A 12,999-nucleotide genomic window follows, 5' to 3' on the forward strand; every position below is an offset into this window, starting at 1 on the left:
CAGACAACAAACTCCTACTTATGTGAAGCACTGAAGTAAAAGTACTTACCTTTCACCAGCGATGAGGCCTTCTTTAATTCTGCCGTCTGTCAGGAGCTAAAAACTGGAAGAATCTCTGCCCAGGGGCCCATCATCTCATAATCTGTCTGCACATGGTGCATTCAAAGACTAGTTTGAATTTCTTACAAATTTCAACGGGTGAGAGCTGGTTGACAAAGAGCTCTGCATTCAAAGTGTCTTGGAAAATAACAAATAAATCACATGAAAAGAGAGGATGTGACAGCATTTTGCGACACAAAAATTGCTATTTGTGTGGATATGTTAAAGTTGATCTTCAAATATGACTGGTATGTAAAACATGAGAGCAGGTTTTTGAAAGCTGTTGTCAGGAATAAGAACATCAGGGCTGCAGAAAAGGATCTTCGTTGTTCATCTGTCCACATCTTTCTCACTTGATTTCCATCTTGTCAAAAAAATGGAGGGTATGGTTGAACATGGTGACGTCTCTAAATTCCAGTTATGAGTTTATGGTGTTTTCACTTCACCATTACACAGGACAATACTGGAACCAGAACATTTGTACCACTTACTGTCAGGCAGGCTGTTTTCCTTGAGGAACTGGTCGGTGTCACAGAGATACTCTGAGTAAAAACGTGTAGTGTGTTTTGACAGGGTTGGAATGACCCATTTTATTGTGGGCAGTTGAGATACATGGGTGTAAATATCAACAAAGGAAGTTAATGGTTGACGTCTGTACATTACATTCTAACAAAGAAAGTGATGGTCTCACAGTCAATTCAATGAACGCTCCAGATACTTTAACCGAGACAGGCTGCGAGTACCTTTATATTACTCATTCATCTGTGTAAAGACAGTTCATAGAAAATATAAAGCAACTCATGACTAAAAGTTTAATTGGTTAACACTTTAAATCACACCTCTATCTATGTCTACGTAATTTTAATACAGCCATACAATACAAGTATACAAGGTTATTTTGTGGTTAGAGAAAAATACAACCAAAGAGGGTATGGAAATGCAAACATACAGCTGTTTTTAAACTTCTCATACATGTGAAACAGGTCACACAAGGCGGAGGCCTTTAGTAGGTACGATCTCATAATGCAAGAGGAAAAACAAAATTATCATTTTACTAAACATAGCCTGAGTCAAGTGTACAATATGCACACTTGAGGAAAATAAAAGCTATGCAAGAAAATAAAAATACTAATACATTGCTGCTTCTCTGCTCACTGTGGTAAAAATAAGTCTCTGATGTGTCCATGGGTTCCATCTTCTGGCAGCTGAGCGCCACTGGAGAAACAAAGGGACCGTGTTGGCCGGGGCTTTGGGGAATAGTCACTTGTTTTCTTCATCCAATATGACAGCAGAAGAAAGGGGACGCAGGAAAAACTAGCTGAATTTCAGTGTTTTTAAAGTCTTTTTATCTGTCAGATTTTTTCATATAAATCAGTAAGTCTCAAGCCTTTCATTCCGTCTTCAAAAGAGGCTTCACGTGTGCCGCTAGAATGCTCTTTCTCTTCTCGTCTGTGTGGCTCGACGCTGGTGGACGGGATCTCATTGGTTGTTTTTGGCTTTGGCGTGTGTGAGAATGTGAGACTTAAGGTTGGTTGACTGGGCGAACTTCTTATTGCAGCCGTCGAATGGGCAGACGTAGGGCCGGTCTCCAGTGTGGATCCGCACGTGTGTGCGCAGGTTGAAGTCCAGAGAAAACCTTTTCCCGCAGCCTTCGAAGGTACACTGACAGAAACGAGAAGAGCAGCGAGTTAATTTCCGACTTCGTTAAACCTCTCCTCTAATCCGCCACTAACTACATTAGCCTTGTGCAGTTGTGGGTTACACTGAAAGCAGGTGTAGTTTTCAGCTCTGTGGTGAAGCCGGCCACTGATGCCATCAAAGTGGAGGCTGACATTAGCAGATCTGTCTTGCGCTGTATCTATTTTGGAAAGTTTACACTCCCGCGACGGCAGCCAACGCTACCCAAAATAACATCATGTCTGCCAAACACATCAGTTAGTGCTGATCCAAAAGCCTGTTTCTTCTCATGTTAAAAGTGAAATGTGCTCCTGGGAAATTTAATCTACTGAACTAAGCAGCCAAAGGGGGGTTACATTTGAGTCCAATCACAGTCTGATCCAATGTTTTCATTATCCCGTCTCCAAGCTGAGGAATGACTAGTTCTGCACTAGTTTCAATAGTTTCTCCTTTGCCCATGTGGATATAAAACCACAGCACTGTCATTCCAAAATACAAGTCAGATAAAAAATGACAAACAGCCGAGGGCAGTGTTTTTCAATGAGCTGGGCTACAGCTATCAAACTCACTCCAACAGCTAAAGTTGACAGTAGTCTATTAACAATGAGTTTGCCAGCCAGTTTATTTACCTCTGGCCTATTCTTTTTTTTTTTTAATGACTGAGTTTTGCTGATAAATCTGTTGCTGATTTAGCTGTAGATTAGTACATCTAGTGTGGCAGAGCAGAAAGCTCGACAGCCATGACAACTGTAATTAAGGGGATTTTGGTCTCAGTGATATATTTCTGTCAAACACCAGCCAAAGTATTTCATCTTAACTGACACGCGTCAGGGATTACAGCCCGCAAATTCAAATAATGAGACAATTCTGGGCTGTCGTCTCAAACTTTTTGAGTTCATGCAAAGTCTCGAAATGTTACAGCCAGTGATTTGTCCTCCGTGGACAGTTTCTTGTTTTTTGCATTCGGTTCTTGGTGGGAGTTCGTGTTGAACCCTACAAGTGAGCAATTACTTATTATCCCATTCCCCTTAGCTCAAATTTGACTTCAAAGTGTGATGAGCTTATGTGCTTAAAATATAAAAATAGTACAAGTGTAGCTGTGTGTATGGGAGTGGGACGTGAGTCCAGATGCCAACCTGGAAGGGTTTCTCCCCCGTGTGAACGAGTTGGTGACGTTTGAGTTTGGAGCTCTCGACGAAGGCCTTGCCGCACTCGGCGCAGACGTGCACGCGGGGCCCGTGAGTGTGGAGATGCTTCCTCATGGCTGAGTTATCCCTGAACATCTTTGTGCAGCCCTGGGGACCCAAGAAGTACAGCACAAAAGTTTAACAAACAGCAAAAGCAGAGCAAATAATGTAATGTTTGCAGCAGGCGTTGTGAACTCTCAAGTCGTTTACTGAAGGTTTTTTTTTTGTTTCTGTGTTTGAAAATCTAAATGTCAAGTGTCCTCATTATGTTGTATCACTCTAACCTTTAATCAGGTTTAAATCCTGAGGAAGTCGAGCCGCTTTAATTCTTCCCTCAAGTGGTAATGTACTGTTAACAGCTGCACACTCACACAGCCCACAGCTCATGGAGGAAAAAACCTTTTACATTACATTTAGATAAAGGCTGATTCTTACAGTGAGAACATGAAATCAATAGACTCAAGTGCTTTTGTTCCTGCTTAATAACCTCTTTTTAATTTTCAATTACACAGACAATTAACCCTATCAGGAAATCAACCAGGGACACGGTTCCTTTGGGGACAGTGTCATCAGACTCACTTTATGAGGGCAGGCTATCGTCCGGGGAGCATCGTCCTCTTTGACTTTTCTGGGCTTCATTCTGTTTTGGAAGAAGAAAAAAGGAAAAAAAAGGACATGGTTGGTGGGTTTAACAAACAAAAAAGACACATTGCTCAAGGCCATCCCTTCGACACAGCTGCACATTTCAACTGCTGCTCCAATATTAATGTTGGTTTACTTGGTTAATCAATAACTGGTGTCAGTGAGAGTCGCTGCTCGACATCTCGCCACCGGACGATACGTTTAGTTTACAGAGAAAAGATTCAACTGTCCTGAGCTTACACAGACATTAAATACTGAAACAATTAGTGGTTCAATTTGCAACGATTTTAGCCAGTACTGCCGTCTTTAAGTCTCTCAAGTTTAATATTTAATGGTTTCAGTCAAAGATTTGAACAAATATCAGTCAGCTTTGCTTTCATAAGACCACTCATACCAGCATTTCCTGACGTAATTAGATGAAAAATCAATGATGAAAATGACTGAAAGTTGCTAAACTGGCATGTGTGGGCAGCAAAACATTTTGTGATTTAGTTATTCATATTTTTTGTTATGATTTATTACAATGGAACAAGAGTTTGCCTGGGAGAAATCTGGCAATGCAATATCTGATTACTGAGCCATGTTTGTGTGTGTCTATTTCCATCTGGTTTTATTTACAGCACAACCGTCTCTTTTTTTTCTCCAGGAACAAGAGTGTTTACATCTGGGAACAGGTGATGCAGGGGCACAAACACACACTCACCTGGCAAATTCAGCCAGCTGTTTGGGGTCTGAGAGGTCGATCCCAGGGATACCACCAGGGGGCAACTTCTTCCCTGTCATGTACTCGGAGTAGTCTGGAGGGGAGTTCTCCCCAACGATTTGCTCTTCCACCACCGACTCATGGTCAATGTCTTTATTGTCATCTAGAAACACATTACAGAGACTGAACCGATAACAAAGTGGTATTTCCCTTGCTACAAGTCTGAGGGAGCTGGAAACATCTGCAGCTGCATCTCCTCCGGTTCTATTTAGAGGCACATTATTGTTGCATAATTACTTTAGAGTAGAATGAAGACAAAGATGACCTATTTCCACACGTCAACTTCCAAATATTTCGTTGTATAACTAACAATGGTGCAGTTTTACTATGCACTTTGATGTTTATATTCACCAAATCTGGTGCAAATAAAATCTGGTTAAATGTCACCTGTATCCTGTTTCATATTTAATATGATGCATTCTAAAGTGCATTGAATTACCTTAGTGCATGAGCAGATGCTACATAAATAAACTCAAATGAGATGACAACTGAAGTGCAATGCATGAAAATGGCATTTAAAACAATTTAAATATGTCTACAACACATAAAATAAATATTACTTAATTTGGTTTTACTTTTGCACTAATAATAAATTCGTGTATTGAGATGACCCCCATACTGTACCACCCAGCAGAGAGAACTAAAAATAGCTACAGATCGTTACTGTGTCCTCTCAAATCCAAAAATGAACTGGTGTATCACCAGTAAGGAGGCTAACCAGCTTCTCCCACTGAGGTTGTGAAATAAAAGCAACCTGAAAACACATAAGCTGTGCGTTTCCTTATTAAACCCTCTTATAGTACGTAATGATGGATTACCCCCCTGGGCAACAGTCCTGTGTGTTTACACAGTCAGCGGCTGCACACTGTACAGGGGCAGCTAGCGTACTGCGGACCCAGTGCTGCCTGGTTAACTACCACCAGCAGCAGCCGCCGCAGCTAAATGCTAAACCGTCCACTGGCTAAACACAACCCGCCTAAAATATTCCACGCAAAATTAAACTTCCACTCACTCCACACGGTTTATCCAGTGCTACATGAGCTGCGGTTACGGCGGTGAGTGCGCCACCGACTGCGCTGCGGCCTGCACATATCCTGAAACCCAACTGTCTGTCTCTCTCCCCCGAGCACCGCCGCCATCTCTGCCTGGCCGCGACTATCGCCATTTTTTCGGGGCCGCCGCCATACTTACTATTCTCGGGGAATATGGCGGCGCCCAGCAACACCTAAAACATGGCCTCCCTTCAAAACAAAAACATCTCGATGTGATAGAGTGGGGTTTTGCATCGAAAACTTGCACAATTTGTCGCTTTTCACGGCGGTGCGACGGAAGACTCCAGGAACTAGTCTGGTGCAGTAGGACAACGCCCTGGCAACGAGGCCTCATGCAACGGCTAACAACGGAGCTGACAGACAGACACTGCTGGGCTAGCGTTACTTACCCGATGCCCACATTGTAACAGAAAACTCCCCCTCCAGTGTCTTTATTTGCACCTGCTTCTGTTCCCATTTTCTTCCTCCAGCCTCCGCGCCGCTTAAGTAGCTCTTTTTGCCCGCTTTCTTCCCTCCGGTGCCGCCTCCCCGTTTCACCCGACCCACTGAGCTCTTCCCAGCCACAGTCACCAAAGTCTGCTCAATGTACTCGTCCTCCACCCCCGGAGCCGGTACCGGGATGAGGATCTGGTCCTCGAACCCGCCGCCGCCGTCCGTGTGCAGGTCCGAGTCATCCCCGCCGACCACCTCCTCCCGGGTCTGGACCAGGATCACCTCCTGGTGGTGGTGGATCGAGTTGGGGTCGTCCGTGACCAGCGGCTGTAGCGCGATCATGGGCTGCCCGTCGTCGTCGTCGTCATCCCCGCCGACCACCGTGGTCTCGATAGTCTCCACCGGTATCGTTTCCACCTCTATCTCGTGGAGCTCCACGATCTCGGCCGGCATCTCCGAGCCGTCTGTCTCAATGTACAGCGTATCTCCGGATGCCATGTTGAATTCCGCCAGCTTGCCTCTTTCATTCACGCCGTGTTGTGCTGCTGTTGGGACCCGACAAACAGACTCACACACCCCCTGCTCAGCTCCTGCCTCTGTCTGTTCTCCCTCTTCTTCGATAACAACTCTCTTCGCTCCGGCCCACGCCAGTTCTCGTCGCCACTATGGTCTCTCATACGGAAGCATCGCGAGACTTGGGCAAACCAGTGTTTGTAGTGGCACTAGGGCTTTGGGATTGGGGTGAAACCTTCTTTTTACAGTCTATGGGTGAAACTTTACAAATATGAAGTTTTGTTATTTTAGTCTTAAAAACACGTATCTGGGATTTAACGGGTAGGATAATATGATACCAGAACAGTGTGTTCTATTTTAAATGGGAGTGTGAGAAAAAACACAATTTGTAAAAAAAAAAAATAAATAATAATTTTGTCCATAATACTCCACAATAGGCTGCTACAGCAATCACATCTGACCAGTGTCCAAAATGCCTTTACTGAAAAGGCTTAGACAGCTCGAAAACCAAAGTCTTGGAAAATGAAAAAGCAAAGTTTTGACACTCTTGGTATTATTTTAATAATATTGTAATAATGTATATTGATCTTAATGATTGATTTTACTGGTCGTGATCAGTTGTTTGTCCACTGTATACCTACTTGAAATCTACTATAACAGTTTTCACCAAAGATATTTTTTCCAGCTTTTACTATGAGTAATGTGTCATATGACTTCAACATGTGACATATTAAAGGAAACACCAGACATGAAGTTTTCACCAAAGGCGCCTAAATACCCACGGCCATGTCCTGTCATGAGGGACATTACACATGAGGGATCTATTGACTGTGAAAACCATAGCATACGAAACTGATCTCACACTCACTAATCCTCTTGAAGACCGCTCATGCCCTGAATGCACATAATACTCCCCCAAAGCCCATTAACTTAATTTATTTTTTCCACATTTTATTTCTTGTTTGCTGGAGTGTAGTACTCCTTGTCTTCATTTAGCTGAGTCTTACACTGGTAGCAATGCTGCTGTACACACCAGCTATTGATGTATGGGTTCTTTCATTGCAGACCGATGGCACCTGCCATGACATCACTGATAAGGGTTTGACAGCAGTCTTCTTCTGCTGTCCTATATTCTCTAAACTGTGCAATTGTCACAGTAGTTTCACTGTTCATCAAAACTATCTTGCACATTTCAGACAACATTTCTATCTATCTATCTATCTATCTATCTATCTATCTATCTATCTATCTATCTATCTATCTATCTATCTATCTATCTATCTATCTTTAATTATAGGTCTATTTGTGAACAGCAATGACATTCCCTGCACACATCACATTCTCAGTTTTCATATCAAACCGTAAAACTCATTTTGGTTTGTTTTCACGAACATACCTCACACCTGCGCCTGAATCTATTGGGTATTATGAGCATTTAATAAAGTATTTGCAGAAAGAATTTGACCTAATGGATATTCAGTAAATAAACTAATACATAGAAACTGTAATATACAAATGGGTTTTGGCATTCTCCTCCAGCAAATATTCTTTCTACAGCATCCGCACTGTGTGCTACACTGTGATAACACAATAAGGTTGCACACTGCACAGAGACAACTCACATGTTTCACACTTCTCTGTGTACAAGCTGTAATTTATGGCACCTTCTCAATAAAAACAGGTTTTTGTGCTTAAAAAAATGTAACTGAAAAGAGAAATTGCATTGAGACAAAAGCACCAGTCATCATAATAGCACCAAACAAACACAAAAGGAAGGAAATGGCCTCATTTATCCAAGACATTGTTCACAGTTTTATTTGAATTCATTTTAAACTTAGTGCGTTTCTTTTTCTTTTTGTCAAACCAGGAAGCACTTTGTCATAAAAGAAGAGAATAAAATGAACAATACTTCACCATATCCTTGCAGCCAATAAACATTTTATTAACAACATGATCACAAATACTCTGGTGTATTATTTAATTTTTTTTTCTTTTTTTCGTTTATACGATTGCAATATCCAAAGAAGTTTATTCCACCCTTGGTTTCAGGTCTGAGCCTGTTTTTTTCTGCCATGGTTCCACACATAGCTGTGTTGGCGAAAAGGATAAAAAACCTTTAAAAAAAAAAAAAAAAAGTTCCATGTCAAATGATGAGAAAAAAATGTGGATGTGCTCGCATGTGTATCTAAAAGGAAACCAAACAAAAACAACCAATATAAAATACAAAAGTCTGACATAAAATAATGTGCAATAATAATTACCAACATTATCCTTACTATCATATTCTCATTATCATTTCCTCATTATTACCATTGTACTCACTACACTACTACTATTCATATTAACATTACATTGACAATCATAAAAATGATAGTAATAATAATGAAAACGATAGTAATGATAAAAAAAAAAAAAAAACGTTTAAAACAAACATGTGAACAAATAAATTCATAACAATTTCATCCGTTTTCCTTCAGGCTGAGGACAGAGGGGCAAACTGGGCGAACAAAGGGGAAACAGGAAATGTTAAGAAATCAGAGTAATCAGTGCGAGAGAGAGTGTGCCCCATTCACATCTTAGTCTCCAAACAAACAAATCAAATGTTACACAGACATGTCTTAGGTGTTAGATCAACGTCGCTTCAACACCACAGCTGAACAGGATGAGTAGATGTCACAGTTTGGGCCTCCGGTCCTGACCTCTCCTCCTCCTCCTCTTCCTCCTCCTCCTCAGGGCCACAGCAGCTGCTGCAGGGGCGATGGTTCGAAAAGGTGGTTCATGTCGAGGAGTGGCTCTGAGAGATTATGTCGTGCTAACTCGACTGAGTTCATGTCTAATGGCTGTACGGAGAGAAAACATAAGAACAGATTTATTACACAGGTTCATCTGGATGGAACAAACACAGATCAATAGTTTAGTCAAAAATAGTCGAAAGAATAGTAAAGTTTAACATATTTCAACTCGTCATTTAATGATCACACTGCATTAACTCACATATAATAATCCAAGCAAGGGATTCATATTGTTGTTATCTTAATGAGTAAATACACCAAGTAACAACTGACAGGTGCACTTGAATCAATTATCAGTATCATTCTATATAATGTTAAATTCAATCAAATCAATAAAATAAGTGCTACATTTGAATAATATTTAAAGCTACAGTAATAATTATTTTGTCATCTATTATCATTTATTGTTATGATATTGTTTTAATATATGTGTTACGGCCTATAATATTTTCCAGATCATGTAAAAGATCCCCCCCCCCCAAAAAATGGAGATGACATCCTGGAGATTTAAACTACAAGGACAAATTCTGTCATAAACTGTGTTCATGTGATAATGATATGCTAATAATATCTGTTTGTTGTTCATATCTGTGGATGTTAATGTATCATCTATGTAAACATGCTTTTGTTGCTTGTCTCTGTCTTTTAGGTTTGAAATGATGAAATGACAACTTTGACTTCTCTGGGATTCTAGTGCAGCCTAGTGGTCACAACTCCACATAGCTACCCAACACTCACCGTGCTGCTGGATGGAAATCTAATTAAACATTCATTAGTGTAAATTAGGAGAGAGAATGCATTCCTAAATGTTGACTGATTACACCACTTTAGTGTTTCAGGAGACAATTAAACATACCATCGATGATTTCATCCTTCACTTTGTGCAATTCACGGAACACCTCTTCCAAGATTTCCTGGTGGAGCGAAAACAAATAAATAACATATGTGTTCGGAGCGCATCACACATTTCTTCAATCACTGTGGAAAAATACAGTTTCTTCCAATCCAAATTAGATTAGAGAGATAATTCATTTGGATAAAAAACAGAAGATGGTTAAATGCACAAAAGCCTCATCCAAATTTCCACTGATGGATTTTTCCTTTTTTTAATTTTTTTTTTTTTTTTACCTGCTTCATTCTATCGAGGTCTAATGAGTCTGTGTCGCTGCCGCTCCCAACAGGTCGTACCCTGCATGATAAAAAACATTCTCCATCAGATTCACTGCTGTGGTTCTGCTTCACAGACACATCCAAGCAGCTGTGGTGCCACCAGCTCTCACCTTGAAACCATTGACCTGTCTGCAGAGTTCGCTCGGTCCCACGGCTTCTTTGCACCGTCTAGAGGAGCACAGTTAGACGTATTTACTGACAAACTCACTGGGACTGACTGTGTTTACACATACACACATTTACATCAGAGGTGGTTTGTGTTTGTGACTCTGCTGCTGGTAGAGAAATTGGTGTCTAGATTTAAACACCAATGTGGAGGACTCACTGAACAACCTTCATCTTAATGATACTTTCATCACACTGTACCAGCCCTCCATTATCATCCCTGTTCTGCAACAATTAAACTCAAATAATACACAATGCACATTTAGTACAGTAGGCTACAGTGCAGAAAACAGTAGGCCTACAGTACAATTGGCTGCTGTTGAACATAAAAATATATTCTCTTCTATTGTAACTTTTCTGTGTCTGTATATAGATAAATTTTTTTTTTTTTTTTTACATGTTTTAATAGAAGATGTCCACACCACCTACAGTTTATTACACAAAACACTTTACATATATACTGTCCTTAGTTTTCCCCACCTGTTGCGTTCTGTCCACCCCGGGTGCTGGGTGACGGAGAATTTGGGTCGTCCTGAGGAGAGACACAGGAATCAATAAGCGCCAAAAATCATTACTGTTATTATTATTATATTATTATCTTCACCATGAAAACGGTCCTTTGAGGCCTGTTTTCATTACATACAATTCAAATTGAGATGCAACAAAATAGCCATAATCATTATGTTACTCATCCAACATCATTAAGATCTCCACCACAATCATCTTCCTTATCACTGCTGTGAATGAGTCGATGAGCACAGGACTCATTAACTGCAAATTGTCACTGTTTTCCATTCACTCACATTTTGGCTGTCGTCTGGCTTCTCTGACGCTGCTTTCCTTCTGAGGGAAAGAAGAAGCCACGAGTCAGAACAAGGCATTTTCCTCTAAATCCATCAGTAGCGGTAACGATTAAATGGATTATTATCACAAATGAATTCTGGATTTCACATTGATTCAATGACCAATAGTTGTCTAAATGTGGCTGCAGGGTAATGATTTAAACTGATTTTGCGGTTTTCTCATCTCTCTGCTCTGACCTTCGTGCCAACAGAGCGTTCATCTCCTCCATCAGTCCTCCTCCGCTCCCCCCACTTGTCCGGTTGGCATCGTTTTTGGCGCTTGAAGAGCTGCTGTCCTCGGGCTGCAGAGAGGAGAGTCCACAGCTATTTGTTACTCTCTGATACGTACAAAATAGAAAACTTCTCAAGTATGTCAGTCAGGTCTGGTAGAAATAATCCACTTATATCCTGAGTGACTTGGGGCGTTTTCATCAAAACATCAAAGCCACACAGAGATAAATCGCTGCCTCACTCTTTGAACGCGCCGCAGTTTGGCTCCAGCGATCATAGCGGCGAGTCCCGTCTGTGCGGGGGACTCATCCCCGTGACTCCCTCCACCCATGGGTAGCGGCGGCGGGAGAGGAGGCTGGGGTGCCCCCGCCGAAGGTGGTGGAGGTCCTGGCGGCGGTGGAGGGGGAGGAGGGCCGCCCATGTTCATCGGGGGAGGTACTACTGGTGGGGCCACAGAGAGCACAGCAGGGTGGCCTTGGAAAGGAGAACCTGGAGGGGAAAAACGTTTATATGCAGGAGGATTTGGTGTCAGATGCACTTAGATGATGACTGTCAAGGAGAAAACTGTCTCTCTATATCAACTTCATTTGACCTGCACCCTTCTTGCGAGTACCTGAGTTGGAGGACCGTCGCTCCCGCTCCATGTGCGCCTGCATCTGCTGCTGCTGCTCCATCATCTGCCTAAAGGGACAGGAAGGAAACACAGCTGCTCACTTAATAATATCACAAATGCCACAGTTTATCTGTGATCCTGTCATTTTATTGGCCTGAATGAACTGTTCTCACAGCGACAACAGTCTCACAGCTGGAGAAAAGTCTTCACTATGGGAAACTTCAAAACGTGTGGTCATTTCAAAAGATTTCAACCCAGTAATCAACAGAGTCACTGTGCACCAGCCGTGACAAAGACAATGTTTAGAAAAATGTAAAAAATCTTGTGGTCAGTCAGGCCAGGCAGTTTTAGACACATTTAGGCAAGATACAAAATAGGAAGACAACAAGGAAATCAGCATTACAGTGTCTATGTTACATTATCTGAGGCTTGAACTCACAACCTCCAACACTAACAACCAGCTCCCAACTCATGGAGCTAGTTGGCTAGAGATGAGACCAGGTTTTGGCTTCACAAATGGACTAAGCCAGTCACCAGGGTGACAGCAGATGTCAAGGCAGATTTCAAAAATTATCAAAATGTCAAGAATTCTGTTATCAAGACAACGATCTGATGATACATAAATTGCATCTTGACAGCAAGTGTTTTGCTTCATCAGAGAAAATCTGATGATTAGAAATGCCACTCTTACATTGACTGCAATTGTTCACATGAGAGGAAAATTAAAAATTCAGTTTTCGAGATAAAATTCTGATATTTGCCAAACTTCATCAACCACGACTTTTTTCAGGAAGATTGAAAATGTATTTAGCAAGAATTGG

General features: G+C 41.5%; 2 protein-coding genes across 3 annotated transcripts in view; both read right to left on the reverse strand.

Moving 5' to 3' along the window:
* Positions 1 to 668: 668 nt before the first annotated feature.
* yy1b (YY1 transcription factor b) lies at positions 669 to 6,503 on the reverse strand. 2 transcript variants are annotated; one of them, XM_084000329.1, is made up of 5 exons: positions 5,810 to 6,503; positions 4,309 to 4,459; positions 3,543 to 3,603; positions 2,913 to 3,071; positions 669 to 1,761 (listed from the first exon to the last, which is right to left on the reverse strand). In XM_084000329.1, the coding sequence occupies exons 1-5, from the start codon at positions 6,348 to 6,350 to the stop codon at positions 1,579 to 1,581; spliced, it is 1,095 nt and encodes a 364-aa protein (XP_083856455.1). In that variant the 5' UTR covers positions 6,351 to 6,503; the 3' UTR covers positions 669 to 1,578. The 2 variants fall into 2 exon arrangements, with proteins under 2 accessions (XP_083856455.1, XP_083856456.1); XM_084000330.1 differs by having other exon boundaries at positions 4,309 to 4,471; positions 5,810 to 6,451.
* A 2,595-nt stretch (positions 6,504 to 9,098) lies between these two features.
* The window catches only part of evlb (Enah/Vasp-like b), a gene marked incomplete at its 5' end in the record, with an annotated part of 31,808 nt that continues 27,907 nt past the window's right edge, over positions 9,099 to 12,999 (reverse strand). Inside the window, 9 exons of the mRNA XM_084000395.1 lie at positions 9,099 to 9,205; positions 10,014 to 10,071; positions 10,286 to 10,346; positions 10,438 to 10,495; positions 10,973 to 11,024; positions 11,296 to 11,335; positions 11,533 to 11,636; positions 11,807 to 12,054; positions 12,179 to 12,246. Coding sequence (XP_083856521.1) covers positions 9,168 to 9,205; positions 10,014 to 10,071; positions 10,286 to 10,346; positions 10,438 to 10,495; positions 10,973 to 11,024; positions 11,296 to 11,335; positions 11,533 to 11,636; positions 11,807 to 12,054; positions 12,179 to 12,246 — 727 coding nt within the window. The 3' untranslated portion in view covers positions 9,099 to 9,167. The remainder of the gene's footprint in view (positions 9,206 to 10,013; positions 10,072 to 10,285; positions 10,347 to 10,437; positions 10,496 to 10,972; positions 11,025 to 11,295; positions 11,336 to 11,532; positions 11,637 to 11,806; positions 12,055 to 12,178; positions 12,247 to 12,999) is intronic.

Source organism: Trachurus trachurus (genome assembly GCF_905171665.1).
Source record: "Trachurus trachurus genome assembly, chromosome: 24".
Lineage (NCBI taxonomy): Eukaryota > Metazoa > Chordata > Actinopteri > Carangiformes > Carangidae > Trachurus > Trachurus trachurus.